At 40.8% G+C, this 15,211-nt stretch overlaps 1 protein-coding gene across 1 annotated transcript in view; it reads right to left on the reverse strand.

Moving 5' to 3' along the window:
- Positions 1–4,751: 4,751 nt before the first annotated feature.
- HS6ST3 (heparan sulfate 6-O-sulfotransferase 3) overlaps positions 4,752–15,211 on the reverse strand; it is a 650,135-nt gene continuing 639,675 nt past the window's right edge. Inside the window, exon 2 of the mRNA XM_046664915.1 lies at positions 4,752–5,509. Within this exon, the coding sequence (XP_046520871.1) occupies positions 4,801–5,509 (709 nt within the window). The 3' untranslated portion in view covers positions 4,752–4,800. The remainder of the gene's footprint in view (positions 5,510–15,211) is intronic.

Raw genomic sequence — 15,211 nt, forward strand, 5'->3', positions numbered from 1 at the left:
TCGGATGGGGTGGACATCCAGTTAGAGGTGTTGCGTGTCTCTGCTTCTCAATCTCCCCTGCAACATTGCCCATCTCTTGGACATTTCTCTTCTAATAAGAGGCTCCCTCAGTGGAGGTAGGGGGGTTAAGGGCCAACTCTACTCGTTTCCTTGGCATTTTCTAAGTCACTGAAGGTCCATGAGAAGGTAAGGGAAGGTAAAAAATCAATAAAGATTTAGATTTCACATTCTTGCAATTCCCAGTCCCAATACTAACACTGAGCAGCATAAAGTATAGGAAAGGCTATAAAGTCAAAAGACTGATGCTCTGAGTAACTTTCTTGCTAGTAAACTAGAATCTTTGGGAAATCTTTCAACATCTCTGAATCTCCATGTCAAACTATCAAACGGGATAGTGAATAGAGGTCTTATTTAACACATAAAAATGTAGTGAAGACCAAATGAGATATTAAATGTACAAATGTTTTGAAAAGCATTAAATACCATACAAAGTTATGAATTTTTAATCTTATCCTTTGTAAAATATATGATGAAATAGATGACATTAAAAAACTGTTGAAATATTTTCAATTCCCTTTTGTGTCAGAGACTGTTAGTTTTTATCAGTATTAATTTTCACATTGCCTCTTTAATAATAGAACCCTCATATTTATCAAGGCACATGGCAACCACGAATAAAGACATTTCCTGGCCTTCTTTGCAGCTAGATGTAGCTAATGGCTAGGTTCTAGCCCATAAGATGTGACTAGAAGTGATATGTGCAACTTCCCACCATTTCCCATCTGCTGTCTTAAATGTAAATGAGATGGCAGGAGCTGCAGCACTCATCTTGGACCATGAGATGGAAAGTTGCACAGTAGGATAAAAGAGCAACAAAAGAGGGCCTGGGTTTCTGACAATGTCACATACTAGAGTTATCAAACCAGTTTGTCTCTTAAGCAAGAGAGCAATAGCTTGAATCTTAATGAAGTCACTATTATTTTGAGTTTCTCTGTTAAAGCAGCCAAATGGGAATCCTGTCCAGCAGACGGATATTTATTTTTTAATGATCTATGCTCACCTCCTGGCTAGGTCTATCTAGTAGACTTTCTTCTCCATATTAATACTATCTCTATTCAGACTTTTGAACAAGTCCTCCTATTTCAAACCTTTTTTTTTTTTTTTAAAGATTGGCACCTGAGCTAACAACTAACTGTTGCCAATCTCCTTTTTTTTTCTGCTTTTTCTCCCCAAATCCCCCAAGTACATAGCTGTATATTCTAGTTGTGGGTCCTTCCAGTTGTGGCATGTGGGACGCCACCTCAACGTGGCCTAACAAGCCGTGCCATGTCCGCACCCAGGATCCGAACCGGCGAAACCCTGGGCCGCCAAAGTGGAGCACACAAACTTAACCACTCGGCCACGGGGCTGGACCCTCAAACCTTTGATCAAACTATTTATGACAAAGTTATCTCCTTTAGGTAAGACAGACATTTTTATAATTTTTAAATAACACGCATGATATCCCTAACCATTGCCTAACACTGATTGCTAATGTTATCAATTATTAGAGACAGTATCCAAATAATTCTCAGGGCAAGTTTTTCTCTCGTTACCAAGAGTAGGCTGCCAGAAAACTAGTAGGAGACAGAATAGATAGCAAGTATCTTAGTCCTTAAAAATAATTTAAATATATGTATACACACACGTAAGGACATCTCATCCCAATCTGGTTATTGGAGCTGCCATTGCCAAGAGAGGGGAAAGAATGTCTACTGGGAGACCTAGGAGCCAATAGGATGTGGAATTCCCTAGGGAATTTTTTTTTTTCTTTTGTTGCCTCTTCTTGGGCTTTTAACACTAATGTATCTGAAATTGATTTGGTTTGGGATCTTAAGGCTGCTGACTTCCCAAAGATCCTTAGGTCCAGATGACTTCTGTTGGTCTCCCTTCCCCAAGCTTCACTCAGCATGTTGGTGTGCAGTCAATTTTCGGAGAACAAACTGCGTCCCTACCTTTTCATGTCTATCAACATGGGACCCCAGGGATATGACAAGCGTGCTGCTTTAGAATGAAATGATATGAGGGAGGAAGCCCGTGTAGGCCTTTTTAATTTGCTCAATACTGGCCTCAGGCCAACACAAAGAGATAGTTTCTCCCCTGAACATCCTGATATCTGGTCTCAAGTGGAGTACCATACATGGTGCCTTCAGCGGCAAGGCTGTGGAAAGCCTTTTGCTGTAAGTCCTGAGGTGCCTGAGGAACAGTGTGAAGCTAGCAGAGCCTGTCTCCAAGTCTCAGCTATGCATGAATTCCCTGCCAAAATTTAAAGTGAGTTTAAAAGAAACAATCCGAATGCTTGCTAACTTGTTTTGATTTTCCACATGACAAAACACTGGATTGTTATAGTATGTGTGTGTGTGTGTGTGTGTGTCACAGTGGCAGGCAGGAGGATAATTTGCAGCCCTACCATTCTATGCAGAACATTAGATCCTAACATAGAAATGTGAAGATAGAGAGCGAGCTGCTTATTAATCTCAGCTGCAATTCTCCATCCCCCCGACCCCCACCTTAGGAACAAATCATCAGAGAGGGAAACACTAATATTTTGTGAGCTTAATCTCTACCAACCAACAAGAAATATTTACTTGGCCCTTTAACTCACCCTCATATGTGGCTCAAGAAGTACAATTGCCTAAAAAGTCATCAATCTCTCAGCTCATAGTTGGGTCAGTGACATGGAAAGGGCTGGATTTGCCCAAGGCAGCATGGCTCTGGGTCACTGCTGGCTTGGTGCTTTCACACTTGTTCCACTCAGATGGGTTGGAGATAAACCCTTCTGGACAATAACAGCTGGCTTCGTGCATGATTGGCAAGAAGCTTTGATCCCATATGGGAAATACGATGAAGTAAAAAGAGCTTGCACTTTGCAGTCAGTGAGACCTAGCTTACAATCCAAGAGGAACATACCTACTGCCTGTGGGTTTCATTTTCTCATCTATGAAACTGAGGCTAATAACATCTACCTTGTTGTGAATAGATTTAAGGTATGAAAAGGGCCTCCCACAGTTCCTGGCACAAGAGAGGTCCCCAATAATGCCTTCACTCTCATCACAGATGAGGCCAAGGGTAGTGAGAGAAGTACCTAAGCCGCTTCTTCAGATCTCTCTTTGATGAAGACACTGGGCTCCCCTCTGTGCAGGCAGGCACTCCGTGAATGCTTCTGGGTTGATCGACTCTCAACCCCAAAGAGAGTATTCTAAAGGCTGAGACGTGGCTTATGTAAAGCTGGCTTAAACATCAAACATGTTGGACATCAATGAACTAGGCTTTTCCATCTGATTTAGGGGTTTCACTCATTTTGCCTGCAGCTCCTTGAAGGGATTGATCAGATCAAGCGTTTGTGATACTTCTACCCACTCTGATCCTCCTACTGGATGCTAGGCTAGGGCTCTCTATTCCTGTTTCCGTACGTCTCCCTGTATTATTCAACAAACTTTGTGTTACTGTAGCTGTGACTGCAAAAAGGTGAAAATAAGAAGCACTTGGCAACGCAGCGCATTTTTTGGTCCTGTTTTACATACTCAAACTCGGTTTGCTCACTATAGCTGCAGTCCCACAATAGCCAAAGTTCATGTAGGGAGAAAAACGTTATCAGGCTGGAGATAGTCAAGATGTCGGGAGGGAGAGTCTTTCTAAACTCCTAGGATGACTACCCAATTGAGTTCCATGTCTCTTGGCCTAAAGCAGAGTTATTATCTATTTAGCGACCTCCAATACGTTTTGTATACATGCTAGCTAAGCTCCTATTCTTCAGGTCAAATTCTTTTTAAACGTCTTTTCCTCTATGATAGCAGAATGTCAAACTTGGCAGGACCATACCCAAAATGACTGCTCCAAACAGGTAAAACTATGAAATAGTCCTTAAAAAACTAAGGTTCTGTAGCAGGTCTGGAAATGTTAGACATATAGTTATCCTCCCCTTAATTTATCATTCATTCCTTACATTGAAAATGAAAAGTGGTAAAGTGTGATCTCCTTAAGCATTAGTCAATAAGCACATTTTCTCCTAAATGCCCCTACCAGTGTTCATTTCTCAGGAGCCATAGGTGCCCCTGTCCTGAATCCACTAGCCATTTCCCTGAAAGATCGAGGAGGAAGCATGGATCAGGGCTAAGATGAGGGGCTTTGAAGGATGTGAGTCTCTGGTGATAGTCAATAGTAGGGTAATCTCATTTAAAAACAATTGCAATGACAAAACACATTACTCTACTCAAGACTGAAAGCACATTCCAACAGAGTTCAAAGATGAGAGCGAACAGCCAAGTGAGGGCTGGTATAAAACCTCATCTAAGGGCTGAAAAAGACTTCTTTTTCTCTCTCTTTAAATACACCAACATTTCCACTACAGAGACATTATGAAACAGACCCGTTTCAGCAGAACATCCAAGCCATACTTTGGCTTTTCATGCGTGCCTCTGTGGGTTCCAGTTGCTTCAAATATAACCTATGCTGCTGCAAAGGAGATTGCAAGGACTGTTTCCTTCTAGGTGCTTCTCTCTCCCTGACCTTCTAAAGTGGCCTAGATTGGATGCATTCCTACCCTACTTAATCTCATAGATTTAAAAACATCAGGAAAAAATGAACAAGACGGATCATCTCTGGCTGGATAAAGATGAAGACAAAGAGGAAGCAGGTTTCCAAATCAAGCAACATACAGCCAGATGTCCTCAGAATGGTCCAATGTTCTCCAAGGTAACACCACAGAAGGCCTGTGCACCTGCTCGTCCTCCCCGTCCTGAGGGAGAAGAGGGCAGGGGGTCACCATCTCACCACCTGGCTGTTGTAGTCCTCAGTGACTGCCCCCTCTGTGTTCCCATCCTCCTTGGGCCACCGGTGGCCCCTGTGCTCCCGCTGCAGCCTCCGCTCCTCTCGCCTCTTTTGCCGGTGCCTCTGGTGCTCCAGTTGCTTGGTGTGGTGGTAGCGCTGCTGGAAGAGATCTTTTGCATACTCATAAAGCTGCATGTCCAGGAAGTTTAGCTCCTCTATGCGCTGGCGGGCACCCTCGTTGATCTCCACGTTGGAAGCCCGCGTGATGTTGAACTGCGTGAACGGGGAGATGAACTTGAGGTTGAATGTCCTCTCAAAGAGAAACTGTGTCTTCCTCTGGAATTCCGTGAGCCCAAAGAAGGCCATGTTCTTCAGGTTGTTTTTCGCACTCTGCAAGAGGATGGTGTTTCTTTCACTCTCGTTCATGAAAGTCAAGTTGTAGCAGCCCACCAGGCTGAGGTCAGCTAGCATGCGCACTTGGCGGTTGTTGGCCAGGTTGTAGCTGCAGTCCATGAACTCCCGCAAGCTGACCCCAGACCAGTCGTCCCCAGGGTAGCAGGTAGGCAGTTCATCGGGGGTGGGACTTCTCCCATCACACATGTGGAGGGAAGTTTTCCATGTGGCCCCTCTCTGGACGTGTTTCCACTCACTCAGGTAACGCGACACTGGATCCCGCAACATTGTGATGTAATAGAAATTCCTGGAAGAAATTAGAGGAAGAGTGTCAGTTGTTGACAGCTATAACTCTAGGATTCTGGACCTCTGTGGTGTTTATATCAGCACTGAGTGAATGAGCTCTTCTGCCAGATGTTCATGTTAGAGCATTTGCCTGGATTTTCACCCATCAGACAAACGTTCCCACACGTATGTATTTCCATAAACACTCGTGGACCAGTTTGCTATACCAAGTTTGCTGGGCTTTTCATCCCCGCACCAGTGTGGGTAGGGATGCTGTGGTGGGATCGGATCATTCTTTCACTCAGCAGTTATTCACTGATTAAATTACTATTGGCAATAACAATACCTTATATTAAGAGAATACACCATGATTTTTGAAAGTTATTACACATCTGATGTTTTATTTGATTCTTACAACAAACTTTTGTAGTAGACATGGGACTATTTGATAAGGAAACATGCAAGGAGGTAAAGTGATTTATCCACAGTCGTGGGACTAGAAAGGGCAAAGCTGGAAGCCAATGCCCCTTAATCTTTTCTCTTTATACTATATATATATATATATATATATACATATATATACACACACACACACATATGCTATTCGCTGAGCACCTACTATGTGCTAGGAACTGTGCTAAGTGCTTTATGGATACTAGCACAGATGGTCCTCAACATGACTTTATAAAGTGGGTTTTATTACTTTTTTTTTCAAAAAAGCTGAGAACACAGAGACTTAGAAAGGTGAAATATATAGCCCAAGATCCTAGAGCAAGTTAATACTTGCACTACATTCAAATCTAGGCCTATTTGATTTCAGAATCCCTGTGCTTTCCTGTGCACCATAGTGGTATTTTAAAAACAAAAATGTAACTAATATTTATTGAGTGCCTATTAAGTGTCAGGTGCTTTAATTATTATTTTTACAGGTCTTATCTAATGACATGTTGTTGGAATGTTGAGAAGAAAAATATTTTAATGATCAGGAAGAGATTGGGGCACCCCTGGCTTAAAAGGGCAAAAGAAAACAAGAAGAGAGCTGGAAAAGTGGACAAAGACACAACAGTAAGCATTAGAAGAAAGCAAATATCGATTCAAAAATAAGAAAACCCCTCATCATTTGAGCATCTTACCAATGGAATGGGCTGTCCACCCCACTTCTGTCAGCAGGAGTGTTCAAGCAGAGCCTGGAAATCCTTTTGTCACAGAAGCCACAGAAAGGACCCTACTGAGGAACAGGTTGGACAAGAGGCCTCCAAGCTGTCTTCAGTTCCAAGATCCTACTTTGCCCTTTTCTCCTTCCATGGGAACCAATTTGATCCCAGTTTAATCCTAGTTCAGTCCTTGGCTCATTGAGGCGGCCAGCTCCAGAAATATAAGGTCAGTATAATGAACTCAAGAGTTCCCCTGAGCTAACAAATATGGTCCTCAAAAGTTCTGAAAAGAACACCAGGCTTCCCTGACACCTGTAGAAATGACTAAAGTGCTGCTGAGAACTCTAGAGCCAAGGCTGGTGCTGGGTTGGACAGGGGCTCTGCCAGGTAGGCCTGAACACGACCCAATTATACAAGGTGAGAAGTACTTTTGTCCAAAGTGCCTGCCCTTAACCTGGCATCTAGAGGGCTGGGGCAAAGCTAGGTCATTTTTGCTTGATTCAGCTTAGTGTCTGCTCTTCAAAGAAACTTGACCACTAAAATAAATACACACACTTGAGGATAGATGGATAGATGAATGGATGGATGGATGGATGATTAGAGAGAGAGAGAGAAATAATCTGTTGAGGAATGAATTTTTCTTATCACTGCATCATGTCATATTTTGTCAAATATCTGTTTTAACGAAGGGAGCCTTGTAGGTATTACTCACCTGAATCACCTATATGCTATTAGGGCATACATTTGCGGTTAAACATAAATGGTGATGTGTCTCATTCTATGTTTAAATCAAAGAGCATTTTAACTCTGCATGGAAAAACTGACCAAAAAACCTGGAGGAATTGGAAAGTCGCCACCTTTATTCTCAGAGCACTCCTCTCCACTGCTTGTTCAAGACAGAGGCTATCACATCAGAATATGTTCTAAGTTTGAAGAGAGCCGATTTGTCACCACACTTCGAAAATCAGCTTCAGGGGAAATTTTATTATTGCTTTGAAAGGAACGATGAGAGAGAAGAGGGAAAAGAAGACTATGTCACATTTTGAGTGTGTGTGGGAAGTAAGTGTCAATGGAGGTGATGAGAAGCTCAACAGAGAAGTTGAGTCAATGGAAAAGAACACATTCTCAATTCCCAAGGAAGAGAATCTGGCCTATAGAGGAGCTGAATAAATATACAAAAAAAAAAACTAATTAATGACGGTTTATTTTATCTTTAATGGAGATGCTTCATTCATTCAAGTCTAACTGATTGCTGCCTATACCATTTAAGAAAAAATATTTTTTTCAAGATTTGGGGGCAAAAGTTTTCTAACTTTGTTTTAAATTTCAATGATAACATTTTTATGTAGATAAACTCACCTAAACACTTGCATGCTAAATGCCTTCCCTGTGGACCAGACCCCAAGATCAATGATGTTACAAGCTTACTGTATGTCAGGCGCGATGCTAAGCGCATAGCCCATTTTAAGAATCCCATGAGGTAAGTGAACATCATTATTTCTTCTTTTCACTACGTGTTGAATAAACTTAAGATTTTGAGAGATGAAAATAAGCTGCCAAAGATCATACTGATAGTAAGTTACAGAACTTGAATTTAACCCAGGTTTGGCTTACTTCAAGAAGTACTCAGTCACTATATTATGAAGAAAAAAACCTCTTATTCCATGGGAAAAACTCAATCTAGTAGTACTTGCCTATTTGGCCAACCTAAACTAGATTTTTAAAAATGCATACCTTGTAAAAGCAATGAAAAAAATAAGGAATTTAAGGGTGCAGTGTTTTTATGCTGCTTTTTAAAATGAATTGATGAACTATAATATTTAAAACTATACATTTACTGTATTCAGTTATATTTAATGTTTAGCCAGACAGTTATGAAATGCGTTACAGAAACTTCAAAATCTTAAGTAACACTTGCTTCTCTTTAAATCAGGAGGAGGACTTTATTGAAATTGCCACAGACAGGCCAGCCTGATTCCTTGCTTGCCAACCACCATTTTACATTATTCTGTTGTCTTTCACTGTGACAGAATGACAATTCCATCAGTGGGAGAAAATTTCCCAAAAGGTCAGTAGGGAAAGCAGAAAATGACTGACACAGCTTCTGGGCTCTACAAGGAAACGGTGATGATAAAGTTTTGCTCAGAGTGGATGTTACTATAGTTGAAAATTATATAACATGCTGTCATTAACCCTACTTGAGTCCTATGTTGGAACTTCTTCACATTTCAATTCTACAAGCAGAGACTGAGTTTTATTTCACAAAACAATTGCGTAATAAATAGAGAAACAATAATAATGACAATGATATGTCAGGTGGGTTAAGGATACCAAACACACCAGCACAGAAGTATTTAAATCAGAGAAATCTTTGCATTGGGTCAAATAAGACCACAAATGGAAAATGTATAATTTCCCCGTTAATTGGACAAAACAGAAAATACACAAAATTATTTAAGTAGAAAATATGAATGATTATCAATTGGTAAGACTCAATCCCATTTATGTGTCTCAGATTTAGACATGATCCATATTTTTAAAATAATCATAAGAGTTGGAGGATTTTAGAGTTGGGAATTACCATGGTTTGTGACATAAAGGTTAACTGGAACCTGCTCCTGGAATCTGAGAGGCTTTTGTCTTACTTGGGAAAACTGGCCACAGAGTTCCCAGTGCCTTTGTTCCATTAGAAATCCACATGGTCTCAAAGCTGACTGAAACTAGCCTGGCTTAGAATGGTCTTGGTTTCAAATTTAACTTTATTCAATTTAACATTGCATTTAACAATGACTAAACAAATTGAAGGGTAACATTTACATGAATAAAATAAGTTTCAAAAGTCTGCAAGCTCTCCTAGCCAAATAGGTAAGAGGTCAATTTGTAACTAAAACTCTGACATTAAGACATAAAAAGGTACTGGTGGAACATTTATGTTGACGAAGTACAAAGTTGTCCTTTCTTGTGGTTCTGGAATCGAGTGACTAGCAGCGTTTGGGTATTGCTTTAGTCAGGCATATTCTCACGTATGTTTGTTTCAATCTTGCAAAGCATTCAAAATAGAAAATTAGAAAAATAGTGAAAAGAAAATAATAGGGTTGAAGAAGACCCAACTATTGGAGGGAAAAAAACACTCAAAATTTGATTAATTAAATCATTTTTTCTCATCTCTATTTTTTTCTCTATTTTCATTTGCTTCTCTACTTTCAGAAAGAAAACTGAAAAAATCGTTGATGAAATGATATTTACCTCCAGGCCTCACACCCAATCTTCACTGTTTACAAGCTTTGCTCCAGTTTCATGAATCTCCTACCCACTCCAAAACAACAGAAACTCATTTTCTTCTGCTCCCATAACTCCCAATTCAGTTTCTAAGGGAAATACTTGAAGGTTTTAGTACTACTGAAATCTGCAACTTTGCTTTTTAGGCCTTCCTTGTTCAATAGCACAATGGAGTGTAAAACAAGGAATAGAAAAGAAGGACAAGCAGCTCTCAGCAGAGCCTGTTGTGGCCACAAGGCAGAGAACTTCATGAACTCCCTCTGTTCCTTTTAACTCAATCTTCTAAGCCTAGACAGTATCATCTGGTCATCTATTTGTCCTTGCAGTTAACCAAAACTCTCCCCAGATTTTGGAAATAAAAATAAGTAAACTATTATTTTCCCCCCTCATCTATCCATTCAAGCAATAATTGAGTCCCCCTTGACCATCCGTATTTGCCAAGCACTGGGGCTAGGCAGTGGGGACTCAGAGATTACTAAGACATTGTCCTCAAGAGATCTCAGGTACCGAATGATTTTGGTAAAGTCAAAGAAATGCTAACCACCAACTTAAGGGAAAGTTCTGCCAGTCTCCCTGGACCAGAAGAATCGCTAAGACAGATAACTTTGTCTCAGTGACAGCAGCCTGTCAGCAAGTCTTCCATTTGCTACCTACTTCATTGAGGGTTTGAGTGAATTCATTTAAGAATGTCTGTAAAGCAATCGCAGTTCTTTAGAATCTTCATTCTTGTGGTCCCAGGGTAATGATGGCAAATACCTGTGTACTCAGGAAGATTAGCGAACAGGGTGCCTTGCTTAGTTCAATAATCATTTTACATGATAATTATCATATGGGCCATCACAGCTCACTCATGTTCAAAGACACAGAACTCACTTTTCCGTGCCTGCTTTAGAACCACTTTAGTGTCTTGCTCTGCTGTAAGGTAATCATATTAAAAAATTCTGAGTACAGCACAAGGGCATTACTGCCTTCCTTCAGTCTCTGCTTTTTCCTTTGCTCATTTGCATCCTGCTCATCATCCTTCCTGGCCCAACTCAAGCCTCATATCCATCTTCCCTGACTTTTCCAGCCTCTAGAGTTTCCTGCCTCGCTTACTACACTTTTGACTTGCATGTGAAAGTCGTGGTCGCATCTACTCTTTAAGTCCCTTTTTGATAACTGGACCTCAGGCCTCATGTCCCACAGCACCTGACAAAAAGTCCTGCTCACAGCAGATATTCAATAAATGATGCTATGTGAAAGAAATGATTGTCACATGAGATAAGTGTATTTCCATGACTAAGCTTAATCTTGCTTTTGATAAACATGCCTTTCTTTTCTCTCCTAAAAAAAACCAATCTGATATTATTTTTGAATGTCCAAAATGTGTGAAAAGAGTAAAAAGATATATAATCTTCTAATACATCTATCATTTGATTGTGATGATTCATATGCAGAGAGACACAATCAATACAGACTTTGGATAAAAAGCAAAATATTTCATACAACAGGTAACTAGAAGAAATAAGGTTTTTTTTTTTAATGTTAAACTTACTAGTTTTCTTCCCTACTGCTTCAAGAATCTGTCTTTCACTAAATAGTTTATTGTATAATTGCTCATTTCTTTATTTAGCAAGTCACTTCACTAACACATGCTTATGGAGGGTTTGATATGTGTAAGGAGCTGCTCTAGGAAATGTGGAGAACAGAAAAAAAGAATAAAATGCCCTCAAGTAGCCTGGGTGTGCAGGTGGTAGATTAGAAAAAGGTATTGATGAGCAAGTTATGAGGTAAGGGGTGGACAAGGAATATTTCAGAGAATATTTAAGAATGTACAGAGAGCAGAGTGGCCTAATTAGATCAGGAAGTTCATGTTGTGCACTTCACTAAACGTTTGTTTAACAAATGAATGAATGAAAGGAGGGCATAAACTGGAACAGGATGCTGAGGCCAAATTATCATGGGCTCTGAATGCAACTGTGAATTGCTAAAAGAGGAAAAGTGTTCATTTAGAAAGATTCATTTGACAACAGTGTTTAGGAAAGACAAAAGTAGGCTGAGACCAGGAGAGACATTTGGCAGCCATGGTGAGAGACCCGCAGGAAAGACCCATGCACATTGACAAGAAGAAACAAGGAATCTCACACGCCCTTCTGTCATCGCTCCCTGCCCCTTTCTCACTGTCAGCTTCTTTTAAACTACCTTTTCCTCCTCCGTATTTCCTTCTTCCCCTCTGTCTAATCCTTCCTTTCTATCCTGCGGTGGAAAAGAGGCAGACCTAGTACACTCATCAAAATGGTGCAATGAATAGTGTAATAAGTCTCTGGAATCATTCCGCCTGTGGTGGTTAAAAAATATTCACTTTTATGAGTGAATTCACTCTTCTGACTTGCCTAGCGAACAAAAACACATCTGAAAGAATCTACAAAAGGCTAAGTTCACAGGGGAGGTTTAACAAATATATTCCTTCTCACATTAGCTTAAGCCTTGTAAAATCAAGCAACAAAATTAAAATCACGCTCCACAATTCTATGCATTCAGAAAAACCAGTTCAAGTAGAAACAATTCCAGCCATCCTTCTGTGATGTCCTCCGAGGGAGGGATTTCTGCCCCCTGAAACCTGTGCCTTTCCTGCTTTGTCTTCATTCCGGTGACCAGTGATTGCCTTATCCCTCAAACAGGCTTTATGCTTTATTCATCTTTCATCCTCCAGAGCATATGATACATGACCTTATGCATCATGGATGTTCAGTTGTTCAATGTTTGTGGAATGAATGAATATATAAATTTTATCAGCCACTGTTTCAGGGATTCTGATGGTGATGCCCACGGAAAACAACTTGTTGGTGCTTTAACCAACAGAAGTGGCCCAGGCAAACGGTTTCCCTTAGCCTAGACCTTGTGAAATGTATGGGAAATAATCAATTTCTCCTCCTTCCTCTTGCCCTACAGACTTTGAAATGAGTTGTCCCTACATAATCAAGTTTTGCCAAAGCTCAGTGTCTCACAAAGAACCCCTTGAGCAATTGTAAGGTGGACTTGAGGGCACCTGAAGGAGATCTTTGGTCCTCACCATGGAATATGCACAGACAACTGGTACATCTTAAACGTTTATAAGCTGATGTGTGCATTTTCAAAACGTGAAACTTAGCTCCCCCTCCGCCCTGCTGTACTGTGTGCTGGAGTCATTTTCCAAATGCTCAGAGTGGAATTAATTTCCTGACTCTCTTTAGAGTCGCACACTCATTATGGGCTGCCCATTCTTCATTATCTCAATAGAGAATTATCTGTACTATACTGTATCTGATAGCGGGACTCGCAGCAGTTAGAGCTGGGCAATCACACTGCCCTTTGACACAGTGATGAAAAGACCTTTTATTTGAGCCTTGAAAACAAATTAGGAATTTAAGAATGATGATCTAAGCAAATGGGAAATTGGGAACTATGATTGTTAAGTATCATAATAAAGAACTTTAGGAGGCCGACAATGGTGTGTGTCAGAGCGACTGGTTCCAGGGGCGTCCACGATTGTGAGGGGAAAATGGAGACATGGGCATGTGGTTATCTTACCTCACACAGAAGCCACGCAGCCCACACCATGCTGCCATCACCTCCTCCTTCCAAAGCAGCCAGAGCCTTTTGGCTAAGTCATTTTTATCTTACTTTCTACCCAGAGATCGTGACTCTTTTCATTTGGCAAAATAATGGGGAGAGGAATGCCCACAGCACTGCCCTCAGGAAGACAGAGGCTCTGCATCCCTTTTCTTTACCTGTGTACCTGACAACTTTAAGGGGGGGGATTCTTTGGCTGTAGCTGGTCTTTCTTTCTTTCTTCCTTTTTTCTTTTAATCATTGATCCCCCTGCACCCAGTTAGAAATGCAATGCATTGTCATTATGGAAAATATGAGCAATGCAGAACAGTAAAAAAGAAGAAAATAAATATTACTTACAATTACTTCACTCAGATATAACCACAGTTAAATATATATATTTCTTTCTTTTACATGTTTGAGATCATAATTTACATTATTTTTAACCTGTATTTTAACTTAAAAATACAAGGTAAACATTTTTTACATTTTATTTAATATCCTTCCATAAAAGCATAATATTCCAACTATGGATGTACCATAATTTATGTGATCCATCGCCCAGTTTTGGACAATTAAACTGATTCTATTTGGCCGGCAGCTATTATAAACAATAATCTGATGAACATCCTCAGCCGTCAGTATTAGTGTAGAGAATAAATTGCTATGAGTAGAATTTCTGAGTCAAGAGAATTGCCCCCATTTCATTGTCAAAATGCCAAAATACAGCCGACCACAGTCAGCATAGGAAAGCACAGGGCCATTTCATGAAGCCTGACATCATCGGGAGCCAGGAGATAAGTCACCTGGAAGCCAAGGGAGGGCTGTGAAACAGGTTCCTGGCTCTGCTCCCTCCCAGCTGGACCAGGAAATTGCCCTGCCGGATCATGGATCACGAGCCTAAGATGGACATTCCACAACAGCCAGGGAGGGGTTTGTGACAAGTTGGTGAGAAACACTCTTCCAAAAAGATTTATTTTGTACTTAGTGAGCAGCTGGAATATATAATTAGAGACTAAACATTTGTGGAATCAAATCCCAGCCATCAGCACTACAGCTATATTAAAGATGACATCTGGATCAGAAAGATGGAGGTTCCTCGCCCAATTATACTCAGAGTTGGTCCTCAAAGAAGCAGCCTCTTGAGAGGCAGCTTTTCTGCAATGTCCGGTGTCAGCTAACTTTAAGTATGAGAAGGCACACAGGATACTGAACCAACCAAACAAAAGCATGAAATAAGAGGCTTCCGGACGTTACTGGTTATTTCTCAGTGATGATCACTCCATCTCCCAATTTCCTAAAGGAAGACGTAGTATTTACCAATAAGATAAAATTTTAAATCCTGTCATGTTGCTGATTTATATTGACGTGAAACCTATGAGCCTCAGACTCACTAAAATGCCACGATTTTCCGTGGTTGTCATATTTGCTTTCACTTTCCCCCAAATGGCTCTGCAAGAATAAATTTCAGAAAATGCATGTTCCAGGGGCTTGTTTTTGCTCTCTTGCTGAGTACAGTTCTTCCCAGGACAGTTTCCAACATGCCAGGGAGGGTCCTGCTCTCATGCATTATTCAGGGACTTCTGTGATTATTTGGTTCAGAGGCGCCCTGCTTCCGCTGCCTCTCTGGGATTTGGGCGTGAGGACATCTCAAGGCACTTTGCTCTGCAAAGCTGTGGTTTATGCATGCGGGCATCCACCTGAAGCCTGGAGCCGCCCCA

Source organism: Equus quagga, chromosome 6 (assembly GCF_021613505.1).
Source record: "Equus quagga isolate Etosha38 chromosome 6, UCLA_HA_Equagga_1.0, whole genome shotgun sequence".
NCBI classification, from domain to species: domain Eukaryota; kingdom Metazoa; phylum Chordata; class Mammalia; order Perissodactyla; family Equidae; genus Equus; species Equus quagga.